We start from the raw sequence: 20,714 nt of genomic DNA, 5'->3' as shown, positions 1-20,714 counted from the left end.
CGGCAATGGTGGGGGGGGGGAGGTGGTGTTGGCTTCAGCAATGGTGATGGTGGGGGTTGGAGGTGGTGTTGGCTTCGACATTGATGATGGTGGTGGTGAGGTTTTTGGAGGTAGTGGAGCTTTCGGCAATTGAGGTGGAGGTGGAGGTGGAGGTGGTGAAGCTTTTGGCAATGGTGGTGGTGGTCCTTCGGCAAATGAAGTTCATGTTGTTGCTTCAGCCAGTGAAGATGATGATGCTCATTCTTCAGTCAATGTGGATGAAGAGGATGATCGAGTTGCTATGGCTGGTGATGGTGACAATGATCTTCACAACAATAATGTTGTTGCTTGATTTGTGCATTCTTCCGGTCATTGTATATTTTTTTACGGGCCGAGAAAAATGTAGCGCCTTTGTTCCGGCCCCCTAAAAAAAATCTGAAAACGTGCCCCTCAAGAAAACAATCTGAAAATGTTAAGGCCTCTTTTGGTCTGTAGGATTTTTGTAAGAATTCTATAGAATAGGATTTGCAAAGAAAAAATTTCTTTGAAGCCCTTTGGTTTGTAGGAATGGATTCCTATTCCTATGTAGAACAGAAATCAATCCTTCATATTTTGAAGAAAAAAACATTAGCCTAGACTCAATGAAAAAAAATCCTATCATATACATCAAATGGCATTTCTTTCTCTACAGGTATTAATCTCACTTCATATGATTTTTTCATTGCTATAAAATTCCTATCCTACAAACCAAAAAGAGGCTAAGGCCTAGTTTGGCATCACCATTTTTTTAAAACCATAGTATTTCAGAACCTCAATATTTCAATAGATGGGCAACAAATACTCAAGTTTATGAAAAACATAGATTTTCTCAGTTTCGATAATACCGCCGAGGTGTTTGGCAACTGGCAGCTTTTTTCAGTTTTCTTTGGTTTGCACAGATTGTTACGTTTGTCGCATGCATACGCAACTACACTCATCGATCAGCTTGTGCTAATCGCCACCGTAGCTTTATACGGGCATGTTCTCTCCTAGTAGATGCTAGGAAGGATTAGAGTTATCTCTTGTAATCAATCAAAGACAGAGCTAGTTACGACATGCACTGCAAGTTGACATGTGTTTTCAGCCGGCACTAGGTGTCACATGCGTCGATGGCCAGAAGAAGATGGACACAAAGAGACAACCCAGCCAACATTTCTCAGTTTTTTAAAAAGAGGTCTGGGCCTCTTTTTCATATACTATAAAAATACCACAGTTTTAAAGATATTATGATTTATTAAACTATAGTATTTTTTCATCCAAACGACTCAAAGTATTGAATACCAAGGTTTTTTCAAAAACCATAGTATTCTTACAAAAATACTTTGGCTCCCAAACGCACCCTAAAAGCCGTCGGCGGCGGCGGGATATACAGAGCCGAATCAGTCAAAGAGGTTTCTTCCCCACCCTTCCGCTTCGTTCCACCCCCAAACCCCAACACTCCCCCACTCCACGCACCAGTAACCCTCCCTCGCTCCTGCCGCCATGGACGGATGACGAGCTTGCTTGTCTCAGAGAGAAACCCAAATCCCCTCCTCGCGCTTACCACACCATCGGATTCCCCACTCCACGAGCTTCCCGTCGACCCCAGTCTCGCCCACACGGCCACACGCATTGATCTGCTCTGCTCTCGCTCCAGGGTCACTGCCACCACACGAAAGCGAGGGGGAAAAAGACCATCCGTCGTCTCCATGAGCGGCGGCGGTCCGGGGGCGGCGCCGCTTGAGTTCCCCTCCGCGGAGTGGCGCCGCGTCTACGACCGGCTCATGGGGTTGCTGCCGCAGGTCGAGGAGCTGGCCGCCGACCGCGCGCGCCTGGAGGAAATCAACAGGCTGTCGGAAGCCCGCGAGAAGAGCCTCCGTGCCCGCCTCCTCCAGGTGATTCGCTGGACCGCGGGTTCCCTCTAGGGTTTCTGTCAATTTGGGGGTTTCGTAAATAATCATGGCTTGTTCTCGCCTGATGCTGGCTCATGTGCTTGCGATTGAAGGCGGAGGCCAGCAGGGAGAGGTGGAAGGCGGCCTACGCGGAGCTGCCTCCAGGTGCTAATCCCAAGCTTGCCGGTAATCTCTCCTCTTCTTCTCAGGCCACAAAAAAGTTGCTTGCTTTGAATGATCTGGGTTGGAAAATTGGCATCATTTCCCCATTTTGGCCCCTCCATTTGGGTCAGGAAGTTATCTATGTAGCTCTATGATGTGCTCAACAGCAATTTGGTTGTCCATTAGGAGAGTTTAACTTCTAGAACAAAGCGCCCAATTCTGGCGAATTATGCTGCTACTGATATCATTCCTTTTGTGTTCAACGTAGAACTTCAAAAGAGGGACTTGGTGGATTCCGAAGCCTGTGAAGCTCTCTCTGACCCCGATAACTCTCAACTCAAGGTACTCACTGAAACATCAGTTCCACATCTGAAAAACAATCTGTCCAGCTTTTGTATGCCATGATTTTCTTAGTCATTGATCTGTGCCCATGGTTTTTTTGTTAATTAATAATGCATGATACAACCTAAAGAAGGTTCCTGAAAAAAAAAACCATTAATTAGGGGTTAGGTTTGATTTCCATGATATCTGATGTCTACATAGGATAATCCTCTTCTGGGGGAGTGCTAATAGACCAGGGTCTGTTTGGTAGCAGGTGACTAGTGAGGATACTAATGAGATGGATCTTGAACAGTGCACGGTGAGTCTCTCTTTCAATCTCCTTTTCTCACGTACTGCTCCATCTTTGCCTGATCCATCCCAGATTCAGCATATGTGATACTTATCTCCTCGAGATCTAGATGATTTTGCTGTAAACAATTTTGCTGTGTCATCTTCTCTAGAAATCGAGTGGATCGAAGTGTTCATATTCCTTATAAGATAGCTGTTTCTTTCACTTTTGTCATCCGAGTGGATCCAATATTGCTGACAGACTCCCTGATGAATTAACCTTGCATGAGAACTGTGGTCGTGATCAGCCTTATATGATCATATAGCAACTTGAAGGTCTTCCTGCTCCTGTTCAGCACTTAACAAGTTAACATTGCCCCATACTTGTTTCTGGCCAGTCAATCATTTAATTTACACCATTGTGACATTTTGCTGGCCAAAGATATAAAGGTCAGTATCCTGAATCGTATACAGCTGTTGGTTTGGTCTCAGTCTCTAGTAGGGTCTACCTGCATATAACGTTTGATCTTGAATGCATTTGTCTGGTAGTTTTTTTTGTATTTCCAATCCATGGATTAATTTGAAGGGTAATGCATCATAGATGGGGTTGATCTCATTAGACTTGTCAGATCTTATGACCGGTTAGATGGAGAATATCAAACTTGTTCTCGTTTGATTTATATTTAAAAGAAGGAAAAGGACTAATCTGTAGGATTCTCAAGTATTATGTACTATAATATCACAATATCTGTCAACTTTGTGTAAGATACTTGATTTTCTCAAAACATTGTTGTGTATCTATGAATGACTGACAACATAGCCCAAAACAGCCCTGATGTTTATATTTATCAATAATTTGCTAGTCCTTCTGATCTTAACAAGATGTATTACCCTGTGCAACACCAACTATCATCATCGTGGAACTTGATGGTTTGTTGCGGTTAATGTGCAGATTTCTGTTTTTAGTTCTACTATCTGTTGGAATTGCTACTATTCTTTTCATTTACAGTTTGGTGTCTTTAATGAAAGCCTTGTGTCTAAGATGCTAATGTTTTGTGCGCTTGTTCAACAGATGCAGATCTTTGTCAAAATAAACTGTTCAAATTTTCGCAAAAAAAGAAAGATCCACTGTTTAAAGACTATCACTCTTGATGTCATGGGATCAGATACGATCTATGATGTCAAGGATAAGATTCGAGACAAGGAGGGCATCCCTGAAGGCCAGCAGAGACTCATGTTTGGCAGTGAGCTGCTGATGGACAGCGGCACCCTGGAGTACTACAACATCGAGGAAGAGTCCACGCTCACCCTTGACCTTGTCCCCCGAGGGATGCATATCTTTGTCAAGACACTGGCTAACAAGATCATGACTATTGAGGTTGGGGGAGAAGATAGCATATATATTGTGAAGGCAAAGGTTTACGATGAAACCGGCATTTGCCCAGGCAGACAGCGTCTCATCTTTGCTGGGAACGAGCTGGAGGATGGCTGCACCTTGGCTGACTACAACGTGCAAAATGAATCTACACTTCATATTGTGTTCCGCTTGGCGTGTCAGAGAGATGGGATGCACATTTTTGTCAAGACACTGACTGGCAAGATCATGGCTATTGATGTTGAGGGAGAAGATAGTCTATACAGTGTGAAGGCAAAGATTTTTGATGAAACCGGCATCCCCCCAGGCAGACAGCGTCTCATCTTTGCTGGGAAGCAGCTGGAGGATGGCCGCACCTTGGCTGACTACAATGTGCACAACGAATGTACCATTCATCTTGTGGTGTTCCACGGCCTCACGTGTCAAAGAAGTGGGATGCACATGCACATCATTATCAGGGGACTGACTGACAAGATCATGACTGCTGTGGCTGAGGGAGAAGATACCATATACAGTGTGAAGGTAAAGGTTTCCGCTGAAACCGGCGTTCCCCCAGACAGACAGACTCTCATCTTTGCTGGGAATGTGCTGGAGGATGGCCGCACCTTGGCTGACTACGACGTGCAACATGCATCTACCCTTCATGTTGTGTTGCGCGGCGTCACGAGGCAGAGAGGTGGGATGCGCATATTTGTCAGGACGGTGAACGGGAAGGAGGTCATTGATCGCGCGTTTAAGCCCGGACAGACCATTGACGATATCAAAGCGTGGATCTACTCTGAGTTGTGCATTCTCCCGGACCATCAGCAGCTCTCTGACCAGGGCGGCGCCCCCCTGGCTGAAGAGATCTCTTGTTCGTGCACCCTTGTTCTGCAGATCCGTCCTCCTGGTGGTCAATGAGATGAATCAGTCCTTGGCTGGTGGTGGTGTTAGTGAGAAGTCAGACTCGGTAGAGGTTGAGTTTGAACTTTGAAGTGCTAATTTAGCATGCGTGGGGTCATTTTGGTACAATGCAGGGTGTAAAATGAATGGACAGTTGTAGTTTCTGGGCTGGTAACAAGAGTCACTCGCAACCCTGTGTACGTAGGTGGGGTTTCTGTGAAGGTGTAAGCACTTGATGTCACCGTGAAGCTTATGGTGTCGTTAGCCTAACATGTTACTATGTTGAGTTTGGTATTAAGGAGAGAAGGATATATATTCCCTTGATGCCCAGAAATTAACTGTTGATGAGCATTGTGCTGCTCTGTTTTGCCTAGATTTTCTTTTTGTTTCTTTTCAGAATCCCTAAACCATATACTAGATGCAGAGCAAAGATAGACAATGGAGATCTTCACCAATCACCAGGGCTGATCACTACAACTTTTGCTTGTCTCCTGCATCAAATTACTCAAGGAGAGCACATCGCACAAATTTTGGATGTAAGACTTCTGAGCTTGCACCCGTATAAATTTCGGAGTCGGTAAATTCTGCCTTCAATGGGGAATAAGAGGTATCAGCCAAAGTAACTAATTGCTCTGAAACCGGCTTCGTTTTTGTGTAACTGAAGCTCATTAAACTGCTAGGTCATTCATACACACCTAGGCCTAGAGCCTGTGGTGGTTACTTTCCTTTCCTGGTACTCTGAAAACAATTGGTCTGAAATTTGATCATTCGGTCGTACCTTGAGTTCAGTTAATAATAGCTCTGGAAGCTGGGATCTTTCATCCTAGTTACCTTTACACCTAGTGCATTTCAAACCAGAAACTCCAGGCAGGCTCACGGGATGATGATGATTCCTTGACTGAAATCAGGAGACGCCGAATTCAACGACCTTGAAACTGAAACTCTACCCATCGCTGCTGTAGCTGGCAGCAAGAACACAATGTAGAGCAAGCAATATGCTCGACTTTGTCGCGATTGTCCAACCAAGTTCCATATTAGTAAGATTTCGTTGTGTTTGCCTTGTGAAACTGATGCAGATGTCAGCATCAAGTTTCGTTCGGCCGCGGAGAGATGCCTGAACCTGAATGACCTGGACTGGATCGGCCTGTAGGTTTTTGAGCTGTTCAAAGGAGGGATGGTAAGTAATTACCTCTTCGGGTTATGTGTAGTCAGTGTTCTTTGCCTGTCCAGTGCTGGAGTGCTGGGGTTATCTTCTGCTCGTGTCCAAATTGATTGGGCCCCACAGGCAGTCTCACTCGCCGGCTGGCTGTTTTTTTTTTTGAAAGATCCAGCGTTGCTGGCTTTTCATTGGCTTAGCAGAAGAGAGAGTCGCCGGCTGGCTGTTGAATAAACGGTTGGAAATGCCTCTCTTCTTGTTCCAGTAGGAATGGATGTGTATAACGTTAGAAGAAAAAAGATGCGTAATGAAAAATAAAAGTACTGACAGGCGGAATGAGACGGTCCGCAGTAGTACTAAGCAGAGTGATATTATTATGCTTCAAGTCGAAACTATTAGTTGCTACTCCCTCTGTCCTATGATATAAGAATGTTTTCAAACTGTTTTAGCTTAAAAAACATTTTTATATTATGGGATAGAGTAGTACAAAATAATAGTTGTACACCTAGTAGTACTATTTTGTGGAAAATAATGCTCCAAAAATTTAAGCAGTGACATAAAATCGTTGATAGTGCATCACGTGAAGTGATTGAAGATGACCATCAATAACATGTGTTGGAAGTTTGTAGAAACCACCCAAGAAAAAGAAAAAGAAACAACCAAGTCCATGGATGACCATCAATAACGTGAAGTAACGCTTTGATCGGGATTGTAGTCGGCCCCGCTCTGACCTTGTCCAAGGAATGTGCTTGATTCACCTTCCATTGCTGCTTGCACAGTTTCGGCATAACGAACATCTCCACCTTCAAACACCATTGTCAACCAAGACAACAACCCTCGAAAATACCCCTGAAGCAATCTTCACAAACTTCACCACAATGTCGACAACCCTAGATCCATCGCCCAAGAAGAACAACAAAAGATAAACTCACCAAACTCCTCTCACGACTACGGTGGGTCTAGCGCCAAGGCATCGTCGTTGAAATTGAAATGCCGCCGCAGGACACGTTGCAAACGGTGGGAGAGGGGGGCAACAGCCTCGCTAGGAGGAGTGGAGTTACAACCCATAACATGTTATAGCGATCAAGCATAGTTAAAGAAACGAACGGGACCGACAGTCGGACTGAAAAAACCGAAACAGGCGGCCCTGACGGTTTTTCAAGCTCATAAGACCATTCTGCAATTGGAGCAGAGAAGACCGATAAAATCAACCTATTTTCTGGAAAAAAAATGGTGAATAAATCGAAGAAAAACAGAAAAATGATTAATGCCGAATTTGGAAGAAGTGGGGTTCAATCCTAGGACGCGTGTGAGCAGGAATTACGTGCTCATGGCCCAATAACCAACTCGACCATGCTACTTTGTTTTCAAATATGAGTAAGTAATTTTATTTGACCATCATTTAACACTATATTGGCATATATAAATATTACTAAACTTATAGTATTATTTTAGGTAAAAAAAACCTGCCGATGAACTGGTGAACCGATGGTCGATCGACCGGTAAACTTGAACCGATAGGCTCACCGGTTCAATCTTCGGTTCGGTTTTTTAAGCTATGGAATCAAGGGCAAATCAATCAATTTGGCGTGACAAGAGGGAAATACCTTGATACCCTTGTCGAAGAAATGTGCTTGATCCGCCTTTCATTGCCGCCTGCACAGTTTCGGCATAACCAACATCTCCACTTTCCAACACTGCCGTCAACCAAGACATCAACCGTCGACAATCCTCCTGAAGCAATCTTCACAAACTTCACCACGATGCCTACAACCCTAGACCCATCGCCAAGAGCAACAAAAGAGCGACTGAGGTGGGTCTAGCGCTAGGGCGTCATCGTCACCATTGAAATGCCGCCGCCACAGGACACGTTGCAATCGATGGGAGAGGGGAGCAATAACCTCGCTAGGAGGAGCGAAGTCACCACCCGTAACATGTTATAGTGAATCAAGTATTCATCGTCACCATTGAAGTGCCGCCACCACAGGACACGTTGCAATCGATGGGAGAGGGGAGCAACAACCTCGCTAGGAGGAGCGGAGTCACCACCCATAACATGTTATAGTGAATCAAGTATAGTCTAAAAACCAGACGGACCGGCGGTCGAACTGGAAAAAAAGGGAACCGGCGGCCTTGGTGCCTTTTTAAGCTAATATAAGACTGTTCTGCAATTGGACTATCGGTCGGTTTTCTGAAAAACTGGTGAATAAACCTGAGAAGAACAGGAAAATGACTAGTGCAAAATTTGTAAGAAGTGGGGTTCAATCCCAGAAGGGAGCAGGAATTACATGCTCATGTGCCAATAACCAACTCGACCATGCTACTTTGTTTATAATTATGGGGAATTAATTTTATTTGATCATTACTTAACACTATATTAGTAGCATATATAAATATTGCTGAACATATAGTATTACTTTATGTAAACAACCGGGCGATGAACCGGGGAACCGGCGGTCCAACCAGTAAAAACCTGAAACGACAGGCTCACTGGTTCGGTTCGGTTTTTTAAACTATTGAATCAAGGGCATAGGGCAAATCAGTCAATTTGTGGTGGCAAGAGGGAAAGACGCGGTCTCTTCTCCACCCACCCCTTTTGCCACGGGGGCCTTTTTGATATTCAGAACTAACCAAATAGACCAGGATTTGTCCAAATTACCCCCATCCATACTGAATCGACCCAGCCACGGTGGATTGACAGATTTGAGATAGACTAGAGAAACAGAGAGGAGGCCGCGCAGCCGCCGCGCCGCGCCGCGCTCCTCCCCGGCCGCCGCTCCCGGCGCTCTCCCACGCCGCGACCGACCGCCAGATGCTTCGCAGCCACCGCCTCCTCCTCCCCGGCGGCGGCATCCTACCCGTATCGCCGGTCTCGTGCGGCCATCTCCCTCTCGCGCATTTCCTCAAACACCTGCTGGGCGGCCATGCCGGCGTCTCCCACGCCGCGGCGGACCCGTGCTCCCTCACGCTCCACTTCCTCCGCAGCTCCTGCGGCCTCTCGGAGCCCGCCGTCGCCAAGATCGCCGGGCGCGTCCACCTGCGCTCCACCAAGAGGGCGCACGCCGTCCTCGCCCTCTTCCGCGGCCTCGGCCTGGCGGGCGCCGACCTCGCCCGCGTCGTGGCCGCCGCCCCCGAGATGCTCAACTACCGCGCCGACGCCGTCCTCGCGCCCAAGCTCGACTTCTTCCGCCGGGACCTGGGCCTCACCGACGACCACATCCGCAAGACCATCCTCGCCAACCCGTACCGCTCCCTCTGCTACAGCCTCGAGGGCCGCCTCCGCCCCAACTACCTCCTCCTCCGGGAGCTCCTCGGCACCGACCAGAACGTGCGCTCCGCCGTCAAGCAGTCCTTTGAGCTCATCCACGGCAACGTCCGCTCCGACCTGCTCCCCAAGGTCAAGATCCTCCGTGACCATGGCGCCACGGACGCTGTCATCGTCAAGCTGGTCACCACGCACCCCAGGTCGCTCATTCACAGGTCCTCCTTCTTCAACGAGAGCCTGGCTGCCATGAAAGAGCTCGGGGTCAGCCCGTCCTCCGGCATCTTCCCTTACGCCTTTGGGCTGTTTGCCAGACTGAGCCCGGTGACCTGGAAGCGCAGGATCGACAATTATCTCAGCTTGGGGTGGACCGAGGAGCTGGTGAAGCTGGCCTTTGTCAGGCACCCCTACTGCATGTCTGTATCGGACGACAAAGTGAGGCGTATCTTGCACTTCTTTGCCGATAAGCTTGGCTGGAGCCCGGAGTATGTTTCGGCTAGCCCGATGCTTATCTCGCTCAGCTACGAGAAGCGGCTCCTACCAAGGTACCAGGTGCTGGACATATTGGTGTCAAGGGGTGTCATCCGGCGAATCCGAATAAGCCACTTGATACTGGGGGAGAAGAAGTTCATGGAGAAGTATGTCACTGGTTACCAGCAAACTATTCCTGAAGTTCTGGAAGCTTATAGAGGAGCTGGGACAGACAGTGCTGTGACTGTAAAGTAGCTGGAAGATTCTGCGGCGCTCTACCCTGCACAAAGGCACTGTTTTTCCCCTGGCCTCTACTGTTAATTTTGTTAAACTTAACTGCACTTTTCTCTTTCTGAAATCATGCCATGCAATGCACCTGGGATCAAAGAACTTTAACTTATATCCTGTTTGTTATGACTATCCCTATTTTTCTGTGTAAATTCTGACTTTTGAAGTGGGAAGAAATGGCAGATGGATGAAACTGCCCGGAAATCGTAGGGATGCAAGCGGGCAGCCTGCGATGTTCCGTCTAGTGTAATGTTTCACTTGATCTTAGCATAATATGCGGGCTTTGTGGGTTGCCTGCTTGCATCCCTTTTAAGCATATATGAGTACGATAAAATATCGGACCTAAAGCTACTGTACTCTCAAAATATAAGATATTCTTACAAATAAGCTCTGTAAAATGCATGTTTGAAGTTTGCACCATGAATTCTAGGAAGTTCAGGATATCGAGAAGGTTTATGCAATGCAGCATGTTATAGCTGAACGACTTGGCATGACAAGCACATGATAAAGTTACATCTCTGGTCTAGGAACACATCCTTGTTATGTTGGGCCACACTTATTATATTCCACTGCAAGAAACCTAGGGGTCCGGCACCATGATGTCCACCTGGAGATCGGTTCGAGTCGGGCCAGATCAGGAGAATCACCTGATTGCTAGTCCATAGAGTGTGCACCGAGTTAGGAGTGCACATAGGTGGTAGCATTGGTAGCTATCAGTTTATATTATAATCTAGTGTCATATCCAGTTTGTATTCAGCAAATAATCCCTAGTACATAAAGGAATTGAAGCTAATGGTTGCAACTTATGAAATCAAGCACCGCATTTTTTTTTCTATTTCGTATATGGTTTATGTCTCCAACTCCATATCCTTGTATCTCAACTCACTCGTGAAGTGCAGTGAGTGCAGTCCCAGCCCTCTTCAATATTTACCCCAAAACACCAAATGTGTTCTGAACATATTTCTGTTTCCTTATTTGTACAAGCTGTCCAAAATCTTCTAACCATTTAAACTAAAAAAATCAGGAAGATACATGTCATGTTGCTTTGGGGGTATACTAATAGGCACCATATGTGTCCAATTAAACTTAGTATTAAAAGGAAGAGGTGCACAAGCTTATCTGGGTGATGATCAAATTAGTATGTTTCAGTCTATGATGTGTGCTTAACTGCTTATCCTTGGTAGGTCAGAGTTATTATATGCAATGTACAGTTTCGGTCATATGCAGGATAGATGACATAAGAATAAAATGTACGCAGTTGGTCGAGAGGAGGTTCTGTAAAAACAAAAAAGTTGCCAATGTCTTCTGTATGTTCTACAAATGTTGAAATTTGACGTCACTATGAGTGTGTTTGTTCATATGATTCCATTGACCCATTTAATCACTTGTAATTACAGCAAACATCCCCACTGTTCATATTGGAAATGTTTGCATGTAAACAAAATGCACTATGGTGTCTAAGGTTGCAGCTCTGCGTCACTTGTATCTCAAACTTCAGAACCATTCTAACATGTCACCGAAGCTGTAAACTGATTCATATGAACCCATTTGCTTATTCATAGCTTGAAATGCGACACAAAACATTGCCTAGCCTCCTACTAGCCGACACACGTTTTTCTTTCTTTCTATTCCGCGCTTTTAAATCCTATACGAGTAGAAGTGTACCGATTCTTACACTTGCTTTTTGCTTTGTAAAATGCGCTTGTGTTTATTCGTATTGGACACACATCTTACTCTCCATTCCATTGTTCTCCGAAGCACTCTGTTTTTGCCACCTTTGAATTTCCCGGTGCTCGTGATGGTTGCACGGAACATAGCACGACGATCCATTTGTCCTAAGATTGTTGTAGCAGGTATGGTGGTCTAATCTAGTCAGCTGTTAGAATCGTATAATGTTTCCTCTTCCGAATGAGTTATGGAGTACTATTGTACTAGGCCGCACCAAGGTAAACACCATGTATAAAGTTATATCTGTACTACTTGATGCTTTGCAACGCCTTGATTCAGTACAAAGAGGCGATCGAGATCGCCTCAAGTGCATCCATCTGGCATAGGCTTGTCTGATGAAAAGTCCTTTCTTTGCTTTCTCTGTCAGCTCTGTAACCATTTTATACATGCGTTAGAACTTCTATCGATTTTGTGCCTTGTTGTATGTAACCCTCCAGAAAGTGGTTGACAAATCACATTTTCTCGGCAAAATGTAAAAATATCAATATTGAAAATATCAGCATTGACAAAATGAAAATATATTCAATGATGAACCTAATGATATTGATTTGGTATTACAAATATTGATATTTTCTTTTTAGACTTGGTCAAACTTTAGAAAGTTTGACTTGTGACAATCTTCATATGTAAAGTAAAACAGAAATCCAATTCCACTCTTGGGAGCATATGTTTCTGCCCATCAAAAATGTTTTTTTTATAAATGTCACTTTAAAAAAAAAGAAAATAGATGTGGTCATCGTCACACCAAAATGCTACTTGAATTTTTTTTCGGTAAAAGCTTAAGCATTTTGACCTGTGCGAAAAAAACAAATCGAACACTAAATATTACCTCCAAATGTTACCCTTAATTTTGTTTTTTCACCGACGAAGCATTGCTATCCCGTTTCGCATGAAAATTCTCAAGCACGCTTGTTCTAACATGAACGTTCACAAATTTTTTTTAGAATAATTGAAATTTATTTACTACTCCCTCCATCTTAAAATTCTTGTCTTAGATTTGTCTAGATACATCCTTATCAAGACAAATCTAAGACAAGAATTTTGGAACGAAGGGAGTATTTGTTTTGATTTTATTGTTCATCCCTGGAGCAAAAATCGGCCGTCCAGTATACCGTAAAAAAGAACACAAATGGCACAAGGTAACACTACTTAAGGTTTTTATAACTAAAATTGCCATCCGAAAGAAACAAACCCCCAAAAAACTGGAACTTGCTATCCAAACAAAAAGTTGCCATACTTCACAACTAAAGTTGCCATCATCGAATAACTAAATTTGCCATCAGACGGAATTGCTTCATGCCACACGTGTGGCACTTATCAGGATCCAAAGAAATCTAAGTGTAAAGCCTAGAAGTTTCTTGCCCCTCCGCCGTCATTTTTTCCAACACTATGGGGGCCGGGGGTAGGGTGGGGGGTGAATTGAAATTTAAATTTCATTTGTAGAGAGAAAAATAATTGTCGACCAAATTCATGGTTACCAGCAGTTTGCTTGTATTGGTCAGTTTGGTTGTGTAGGTGAAGTTGAGATGGTTGTCCTAAAAATAACAGTCCCACTGTGGTCACACGATGTGTGTCTACCCGGGCGGATGCTGCGAAGATTCCAAGCCCAGATCAGACGGGGGGCCAGGGGGACACACACGGTCGCCATCGCCGTGATCGCCGGCGCCCCCTCCCCCACACACCCGCCCCAGCCGCCGTCCCGACCTCTCGCCAGCGATAAGCAAATCCCGCCCGCCTCCACGTCGTCCACAAAAGCCCCGTTCTTTACCACCCCCATCCCGACCTCGCTCCTCCTCTCCACCCGCCCCTCCCTCCTGATCCCAGCCCCAGCCCCAATGGCGTCCACCGCCGCGCCGCCCGCCGCCCTCGTCGCCCGCCGCGCCGCGTCCGCGTCCGTCGCCGCGCCGCTCCGGGGCGCGGGGCTCGCGGCCGGGTGCCAGCCGGCGCGCTCGCTGGCGTTCGCGGCCGGCGCCGACACCCGCCTCGCGGTCCACGTCGCGTCGCGCTGCCGGGCGGCGTCCGCCGCGCGCGGGACACGCGCCGTCGCCACCATGGCCAAGAAGAGCGTGGGCGACCTCACCGCCGCCGACCTCGAGGGCAAGCGCGTGCTCGTGCGGGCCGACCTCAACGTGCCGCTCGACGACAACCAGAACATCACCGACGACACCCGCATCCGCGCCGCCATCCCCACCATCAAGTACCTCCTCAGCAACGGCGCCAAGGTCATCCTCACCAGCCACCTGGTAAGCCTCCCCACCCCCACCTCTCTCGCCCCTTCCCCGCAAACTAATCAATGATCTCAGCCCCATATATGTATATACAATGTAGGAATACATCACTTGCAGAATGTGAGTGTTGTCATAATCTGTTCGGAAAGCCTGATATATGAACACATAACACCCAAGCTCTATCTACTACAGTACTTGTCAGTTTGATTAAAGCCTTGTGCGATTGACTGATGGTTAGCCTGTCCTAAAACGACTGATCATAGTTTCCAAGGAATTACTGAATACAATCTTTGACTCATTTTAATTCATCATCTGTTTATGATGACTTTATGTGTTCTGTAGTCCCAAAAAACATTAGCTGACTACTGCCGAGCCAAATCGTTATGTGATCTCGCTATTGAATCATTACTTCTCTAGTTGTGAATTATCCTTTTGATTCTAATTGGTGATACTTTTGGATTCCCCATTTTATTTCCTAGCAAACCTTTATAAAGGATATTCCGATGCTAGTTTCACACAGAGTTGCTTATGATTGTTCATGTCATGGATATCAGATTCGTAACCCTTGTCTCCTATGGATTTGCAGGGTCGTCCTAAGGGTGTTACTCCTAAGTTTAGCTTGGCTCCCCTTGTGCCCCGATTATCCGAGCTTCTTGGCATTGAGGTATTCTTTTGTTCCACTTCCACACCATCGAGGCTTCTAATCAAGCATATGCCGAAGTGATTGTAGTCTACTTATTTAAACACATTTTTGTTCGCAAATTAGGTGAAAAAAGCAGAAGATGTTATCGGCCCAGAAGTTGAGAAATTGGTGGCTGACCTGGCAAATGGTGCTGTTTTGCTCCTGGAAAACGTAAGATTTTACAAGGAAGAGGAGAAGAATGACCCAGAGTTTGCAAAGAAGCTTGCGTCACTGGCAGATCTGTTTGTAAACGATGCATTCGGAACAGCCCACAGAGCACATGCCTCGACTGAGGGAGTTACCAAGTTCTTGAAGCCTTCTGTTGCTGGATTCCTTTTGCAGAAGGTTCATACTTTCTTTTATTTCTATTTCTGAAGTTTGATGCTTGAACTCAATTGATGCTATGCACCACAAAATATAAAAGGAAAAAGAATTTCGAGCAGAAGACTTAACGTCCATCCATTGGTTCCAGACAGAGTCTGAAGTGCTGTTCTTTAATTGCAGGAACTTGACTACCTGGATGGAGCTGTTTCAAACCCTAAGCGCCCATTTGCTGCCATTGTGGGTGGCTCAAAGGTGTCATCCAAGATTGGGGTTATCGAATCCCTGTTGGAGAAGTGTGACATCCTTCTTTTGGGTGGTGGTATGATCTTCACATTTTACAAGGCACAAGGACTCTCAGTTGGTTCTTCCTTGGTTGAGGAAGATAAACTTGAGCTGGCAACATCTCTCCTTGCAAAGGCAAAGGCAAAGGGTGTCTCCCTTCTGTTGCCATCTGACGTTATCATTGCTGATAAGTTTGCTCCTGATGCTAACAGTCAGGTATATTACATTTTTGTTTTCCTCATGCAAGCGTTGAAGATAATTATCAATAGATCTTTTTTAGTCAAGCTGAAGCAGCTCACAAATATGTGAAGGCTATATACCTGATCTACAATTTTTCTGTAGACCGTCCCTGCATCTGCAATTCCTGATGGTTGGATGGGGCTGGACATTGGCCCAGATTCAGTCAAAACATTTAATGATGCCCTGGACACAACACAGACAATCATTTGGAACGGACCAATGGGTGTCTTTGAATTTGACAAGTTTGCAGTAGGAACTGAGGTAATGCCATGTGTAATTCATTCATTCAGTTCTATTATGGAACAAATTTGCACAGAAAGAAACTTAACTGTGATCCCTCTCCTGTAGTCTATTGCAAAGAAGTTGGCCGAGCTTAGCAAAAAGGGTGTGACAACTATCATTGGAGGCGGAGACTCCGTTGCGGCTGTTGAGAAGGTGGGAGTGGCTGATGTTATGAGCCACATCTCAACTGGTGGTGGCGCCAGCTTGGAGTTGTTGGAAGGAAAGGAGCTTCCTGGAGTCGTTGCACTTGATGAAGGTGTCATGACGAGGTCGGTGACCGTATGAGGCTAAGCTTCATTTGTTGCATCTTAATTCCTTTCATGTACCGTTCCAAACCTGCCATGTTGTCCTCCCTCTTTTGCTCGTCTTCGACCACTCGAAATGTAAGAGACCAATGTTTTATAGAGAAATACTGGGAACTGTTTGAATAACACCCCCAGCAATTTGTGCTCACTTGAGTTGCCCTTTCTTAGCTCACATAATTAGCACCAGCAAATGTTTTATTTATAAGGCAAAGATGGAATGATGTTGGTTGAGGATGTTTGATTTTTGTCTTGTTTTGTTTTCCTTTCCAAAGCAAACTTTAGAGGTGTCGAAGATGCACTTTGTGGATGCCTGTTGCGATCAGCAGTAAAAAATTCGGTTCATGTCGAAGTTCACCATGGAACAAGCAGACATGCTCACCTTCCATTTCCAATTTCAGCATAAATTTGACGGACCAACAGAGTGCTGAAGCTGACCATTGAAAGCATCAGCGCATTTTGTTTGTTGTAAGAATGTCTTATTGGTGGAAATTCTTCAGAAACATTTCATTTGGGGTTTGGCCATGTCAGGCTTTACACACAAACTTACTGCATATATGGATTTCGACGATCGACAGTTCAGCATCATGAAGAGCGATATCACAAAGGTGTTTCTTCATTGTGGGCACTTTCTGCCTCCATGCATGCCCAGTAATTCTCATATTTAACACCACACAAGAATGCAACCAACTCAGCGTGCAATTTTACCACCTGGCTCCATGATATCTCAAAATTTAGGTTTAGCTCATGAAAATATATCGCGAATGATAGACAATACAAGCTCAAAGGGTATGTCATACATCACCCTAGACCAAGGTACAAGATGGCCACAATGTGCATAAACAGTACGACAGATATCGCAGATCAAAATGTTTATATCTAGCCCAAAAGAAGCAGTCGTAGATGCAGGAGAAATAAATTAAAAGGTGATAAATATATGTATACTGAGGAACACCAGCAATCCTAATGGTACAAAAGTTTATGCTGAAAGGAGGCACTGACAAAAGAGCTCACGTCACGTCTCATTAGACTCGTTAGAAGCCTCGTTGAAAGACGAGGCGAGGTATTCTGCCAGACTCAATCCTGATGTTGGATTTGATATTGTTCGGCCTTGATTAGGTGTCTCCTTTTTGCGCAATGACTCTGGAAGCCAGGACTTCGCACCATCGACGGGTTTCAGTATGTTGCCAACGATAGGCTGCAAGCCCTGCCAAGGATCATCAACCATGGACTTCCTGTAGAAGTTCCTCTGATCTTGCGATCCAGAATGGTTCTGGAAGCCACCCCTTCCCCCTCTTCCTCTCGAACCTGGGCTGTGGTAGAAATTCCCACCCCTGCCTTGATTAGGTGTCTCCTTTTTGCGCAATGACTCTGGAAGCCAGGACTTGGCACCATCGATGGGTAGTATGCTGCCAACGATAGGTTGCAAGCCCTGCCAAGGATCATCAACCATGGACTTCCTGTAGAAGTTCCTCTGATCTTGCGATCCAGAATGGTTCTGGAAGCCACCCCTTCCCCCTCTTCCTCTCGAACCTGGGCTCTGGTAGTAGTTCTCACCCCTGCCACGTCCGGAAGACGAGTGCGGGCTACCTCTTGGTACATAACTCCTCGGGCTTCCTCTTGGTTCGTAACTCATTGGGCTACCTCCTGGTCCGTAATTCATCGGGCTACCTCTTGGTCCGTAATTCATCGGGCTACCTCCTGGTCCATAATTCATCGGGCTGCCCCCTCGGCCAACATTAGGGCCTCTGAACCCAAAGTTGGGTGGATGTGGATACGGATCTTGAGCTGGAGAAGCAGAATGTGGGTTCCAGTGAGGTGGAGGTCCAGGAGGTGTTCCTCGGTATCCAGACATAGGAGTCTGGAACTGCATAGGACCTCTCCATGGACTATTCCCTGGTGCACCTTCCATCGGAGATTGGGCCATATGGTGCTGGTGCGGAGGAGGATAATTGTTGCCAGAGTTCCCTGATCCAGATAAACAAGCAAAGTGAGACCAATGATCAGGGTGAAACTTTGTAGTGTTAGTTATTTATATGGCATCCTGCATGTAAACTGCAAATCTCAAACAGATGCATGGCTTAAAACTGTAATAATTACTTAACTTGCTATCCTGACTAACCCAGTTCTCTGTAGGGCAATTTAGCTAAGATCAACGCAAAGAGTAAACAATACGTTAAGACAGTTATGTTTGGCTAGAAACATGATTGTAGTTTTCACATTTTGCAGGATGTGCAGAAGGCCAAAACAGTAGCTGGATTTCTTGCAGCACAGTACAGCTACAAGTAATCACTAAGCAGTCAAAATTTTGTACTAGCCAGTTTTTAAACCGGTATTTATTTAGAGTGTCAAAAGTGTTCTCTTAATCAACCTTCGGTGCCATGGTAGGTGATGTAAAATGTTCAAAATTACTCTCTTCAACCTAAAAGGACCACCAAAGATTCTTCAATCGACCAATACTCACATCATCCAGTTAGAAGTTACTAGCATCTACATACTTGTAACAGGGTGCTTTTGTTGAAGGTTAGCTTAAGCCCAGGAAAACTCTACTGTCTGGATCAATGGAACTGCTATGAATTATGCCAACAATAATATAAATCCTACAAATATGAATCTTACAAAGGGAATTAACCTAGAAGCACAGGAGCGGAGTATACAATAAACATCAGGAAGGGAAGAAGAGGGGCAATACCCTAGCAGGGTAAGGTACGGACCGTGAGGCGGGGCCGGGGCGGGATTGGGGCCCGGGGGGTCGGCGCTCTTGCGCTTCTGCGGGACGGCGGCGGCGGAGGAGGAGAAGGCGGCGCCGGGGTTGGTGTAGAAGTCGAACCGCGAGCGCGGACGCGGGGCGGAGGAGGTGGGCGCCAGGTCGGGCTCCGGGAGATCCCACGCGGGCGGCGGCGGCGCGGCAGATGGCGAGGAGGAGGAGGAGGTGGAGGAAGCGGCGGCGGCGGCGGAGGAGCGGAGCGCGAGGAGGCGCTCCCGGCGGTTCGCCGACGACTCCTCCCCGGCTTGCTCGCCGGTGTCCATCTGGGATTGCTGCTTGCCTGCGACGGGGCCTCGGCCGCTTGGGTTCAGAGAAGAGTAACTCTTGCGTTTGTACTATTTGTCATCGCACAATACGCAGGAGCAGGAAAACATGTAGCTTCAGAAAGTTCAGAAAAAGAGGGGTTCTCTTTTAACGGCCATGAAATCCTCTCACGACCTCTTTTTTTTTTTGTTTGACGCGAAACTTAGGACTTTATTGCATCAGAGAGGTACGGTTACAATCAGCCAAGAGGCTGCTTACAAGGAAGGAAGGAAGGACAGCTGTCCAACCAGCATTCTGACACTGCTAAAGTAGTAGCTCGTTTAGCACAAGGATCCGCACGGCCATTAGCATCCCTGGAACTACGCTGAACCGTAAAAGAAGCGAAACTTAAAGCTTTGTTCCTAATTTTATCAAAGATAGGCGCCAACAATGATCTAGTGTTGTGACGCGAGAACCAAGTGTTGACAACCTCTAAACAATCAATCTCCATGACAACATGCGAGTACCCTTTGAGTTGGGCAAAAATCACACCCTCTCGCATTGCTTGCACTTCAGCGATAAAAGGGTCTGTAACCCCAGGCAAGGGTTTGCTCCATGCACCCATGAAAGAAAGATGGGAGCGAGCCATACCTCCCGCTCCTCCCACTTGTGCCTGAGTGTCAATAGCTCCATCGGTGTTCATTTTCACCCAGTCAGGATCAGGTGGACGCCAACACTGATTAACTCGGCCAACATGATGAGTTTTAGGTAGTTCTAACAAGATCAGATCATCTCCCGCTTGCTTGATTGCATGTGCAGGACTGTACCCTTCCTCATCATGGGTCCATCGGCTTCGTGAACTCCGGATTGTATGCATAATAGTTACTATCTTGCATCTATCTGATTCGTTGAACATACTGTCAACAATAAGATCTTGTGTCCAAGTCTCCGCATGCAAACGGGGTAGTTTCAAACCCAAGATTTCCTTTGCCGCGTTTCAGAAACTTTTTGCATGGAAAAAATGGACAAGAGCATGCATCAAATCCTCCTCTGTAGCTTTGCAAAGGTCACAAAGAGAATTTGTTCTGATATGTCGATATCGCATGGTAGCGTAGTCAGGGAGAACTCCCCTTAGTGCTCGCGACCAGAAGACCCGAACTTTCGGGATAACTTTGAGCTTCCAGAGAGCTATCCATACTTGTTTCTGTACCTATGAAGTTTCCGCTATCGTCCCTTCCTCTAGAGCATGTCGACCTCTTTGATTTCCAGGAAGTTCAAGACACATGATTTTTTGTACAAAACACACGCAACATACAAAAAATACAAAGGATTATAATCCTACGAAATTTCTGTGGAAATCCTTTAATCAAATGAGCCCCAACATGTTATCTCACGGCCCTCGGCACCGCAATATCGGATCATTGTCCTCTCCTACTCGACTTGAATGCGGAATTATGCATAGGGCGCAGATTTAAATTTGAATCTTTCTGGCCAAAAGCGGGAGGATTTCTAGACACGGTGGAGAGAGTGTGGGCCTCGGTC

The 20,714-nt window shown here is 46.0% G+C and overlaps 4 protein-coding genes across 9 annotated transcripts; 3 read left to right on the top strand and 1 right to left on the bottom strand.

Moving 5' to 3' along the window:
• The first annotated feature begins 1,408 nt into the window (after positions 1 to 1,408).
• On the top strand, positions 1,409 to 5,290 carry LOC119285167 (polyubiquitin-D-like). Of its 5 annotated transcripts, none has more exons than XM_037564406.1 (5): positions 1,409 to 1,892; positions 2,003 to 2,075; positions 2,320 to 2,393; positions 2,647 to 2,691; positions 3,733 to 5,290. In XM_037564406.1, the coding sequence occupies exons 1-5, from the start codon at positions 1,509 to 1,511 to the stop codon at positions 4,933 to 4,935; spliced, it is 1,779 nt and encodes a 592-aa protein (XP_037420303.1). In that variant the 5' UTR covers positions 1,409 to 1,508; the 3' UTR covers positions 4,936 to 5,290. The 5 variants fall into 5 exon arrangements, with proteins under 5 accessions (XP_037420303.1, XP_037420297.1, XP_037420307.1 ...); XM_037564400.1 differs by having other exon boundaries at positions 2,644 to 2,691; XM_037564410.1 differs by lacking the exon at positions 2,647 to 2,691.
• Positions 5,291 to 8,785: 3,495 nt separating this feature from the next.
• Positions 8,786 to 10,246, top strand: LOC119285199. Its single transcript, XM_037564433.1, has one exon. The coding sequence runs from the start codon at positions 8,886 to 8,888 to the stop codon at positions 10,059 to 10,061; it is 1,176 nt and encodes a 391-aa protein (XP_037420330.1). The 5' UTR covers positions 8,786 to 8,885; the 3' UTR covers positions 10,062 to 10,246.
• A 3,553-nt stretch (positions 10,247 to 13,799) lies between these two features.
• Positions 13,800 to 16,313, top strand: LOC119285144 (phosphoglycerate kinase, chloroplastic). The gene is made up of 6 exons (XM_037564372.1): positions 13,800 to 14,065; positions 14,637 to 14,714; positions 14,817 to 15,077; positions 15,237 to 15,554; positions 15,681 to 15,839; positions 15,927 to 16,313. The coding sequence occupies exons 1-6, from the start codon at positions 13,874 to 13,876 to the stop codon at positions 16,143 to 16,145; spliced, it is 1,227 nt and encodes a 408-aa protein (XP_037420269.1). The 5' UTR covers positions 13,800 to 13,873; the 3' UTR covers positions 16,146 to 16,313.
• Positions 16,314 to 16,887: 574 nt separating this feature from the next.
• LOC119285155 (protein pygopus-like) lies at positions 16,888 to 19,284 on the bottom strand. 2 transcript variants are annotated; one of them, XM_037564392.1, is made up of 3 exons: positions 18,877 to 19,284; positions 17,696 to 18,130; positions 16,888 to 17,470 (listed from the first exon to the last, which is right to left on the bottom strand). In XM_037564392.1, exons 1-3 carry the CDS (start codon positions 19,190 to 19,192, stop codon positions 17,178 to 17,180), a joined length of 1,044 nt encoding a protein of 347 aa, XP_037420289.1. In that variant the 5' UTR covers positions 19,193 to 19,284; the 3' UTR covers positions 16,888 to 17,177. The 2 variants fall into 2 exon arrangements, with proteins under 2 accessions (XP_037420289.1, XP_037420281.1); XM_037564384.1 differs by having other exon boundaries at positions 16,888 to 18,130; positions 18,877 to 19,282.
• Positions 19,285 to 20,714: the final 1,430 nt, after the last annotated feature.

The sequence above is a fragment of the Triticum dicoccoides genome, chromosome 1A (assembly GCF_002162155.2).
Source record: "Triticum dicoccoides isolate Atlit2015 ecotype Zavitan chromosome 1A, WEW_v2.0, whole genome shotgun sequence".
In the NCBI taxonomy this organism is placed as follows: domain Eukaryota; kingdom Viridiplantae; phylum Streptophyta; class Magnoliopsida; order Poales; family Poaceae; genus Triticum; species Triticum dicoccoides.
This window is presented reverse-complemented; position numbering and strand designations above follow the sequence as displayed.

Coding starts and splice junctions, on each gene's coding strand:
- LOC119285167 (XM_037564400.1), top strand. CDS start 1,509: ATGACGAGCTTGCTTGTCTCAGAGAGAAACCCAAATCCCCTCCTCGCG. Junction 1,893..2,002: donor TCCGTGCCCGCCTCCTCCAG/GTGATTCGCTGG, acceptor TTGCGATTGAAG/GCGGAGGCCAGCAGGGAGAG. Junction 2,076..2,319: donor TGCTAATCCCAAGCTTGCCG/GTAATCTCTCCT, acceptor TGTTCAACGTAG/AACTTCAAAAGAGGGACTTG.
- LOC119285144 (XM_037564372.1), top strand. CDS start 13,874: ATGGCCAAGAAGAGCGTGGGCGACCTCACCGCCGCCGACCTCGAGGGC. Junction 14,715..14,816: donor CCGAGCTTCTTGGCATTGAG/GTATTCTTTTGT, acceptor TTCGCAAATTAG/GTGAAAAAAGCAGAAGATGT. Junction 15,078..15,236: donor CTGGATTCCTTTTGCAGAAG/GTTCATACTTTC, acceptor CTTTAATTGCAG/GAACTTGACTACCTGGATGG.
- LOC119285155 (XM_037564384.1), bottom strand. CDS start 19,192: ATGGACACCGGCGAGCAAGCCGGGGAGGAGTCGTCGGCGAACCGCCGG. Junction 18,131..18,876: donor CGCCCCGGCCCCGCCTCACG/GTCCGTACCTTA, acceptor TATCTGGATCAG/GGAACTCTGGCAACAATTAT.
- LOC119285199 (XM_037564433.1), top strand. CDS start 8,886: ATGCTTCGCAGCCACCGCCTCCTCCTCCCCGGCGGCGGCATCCTACCC.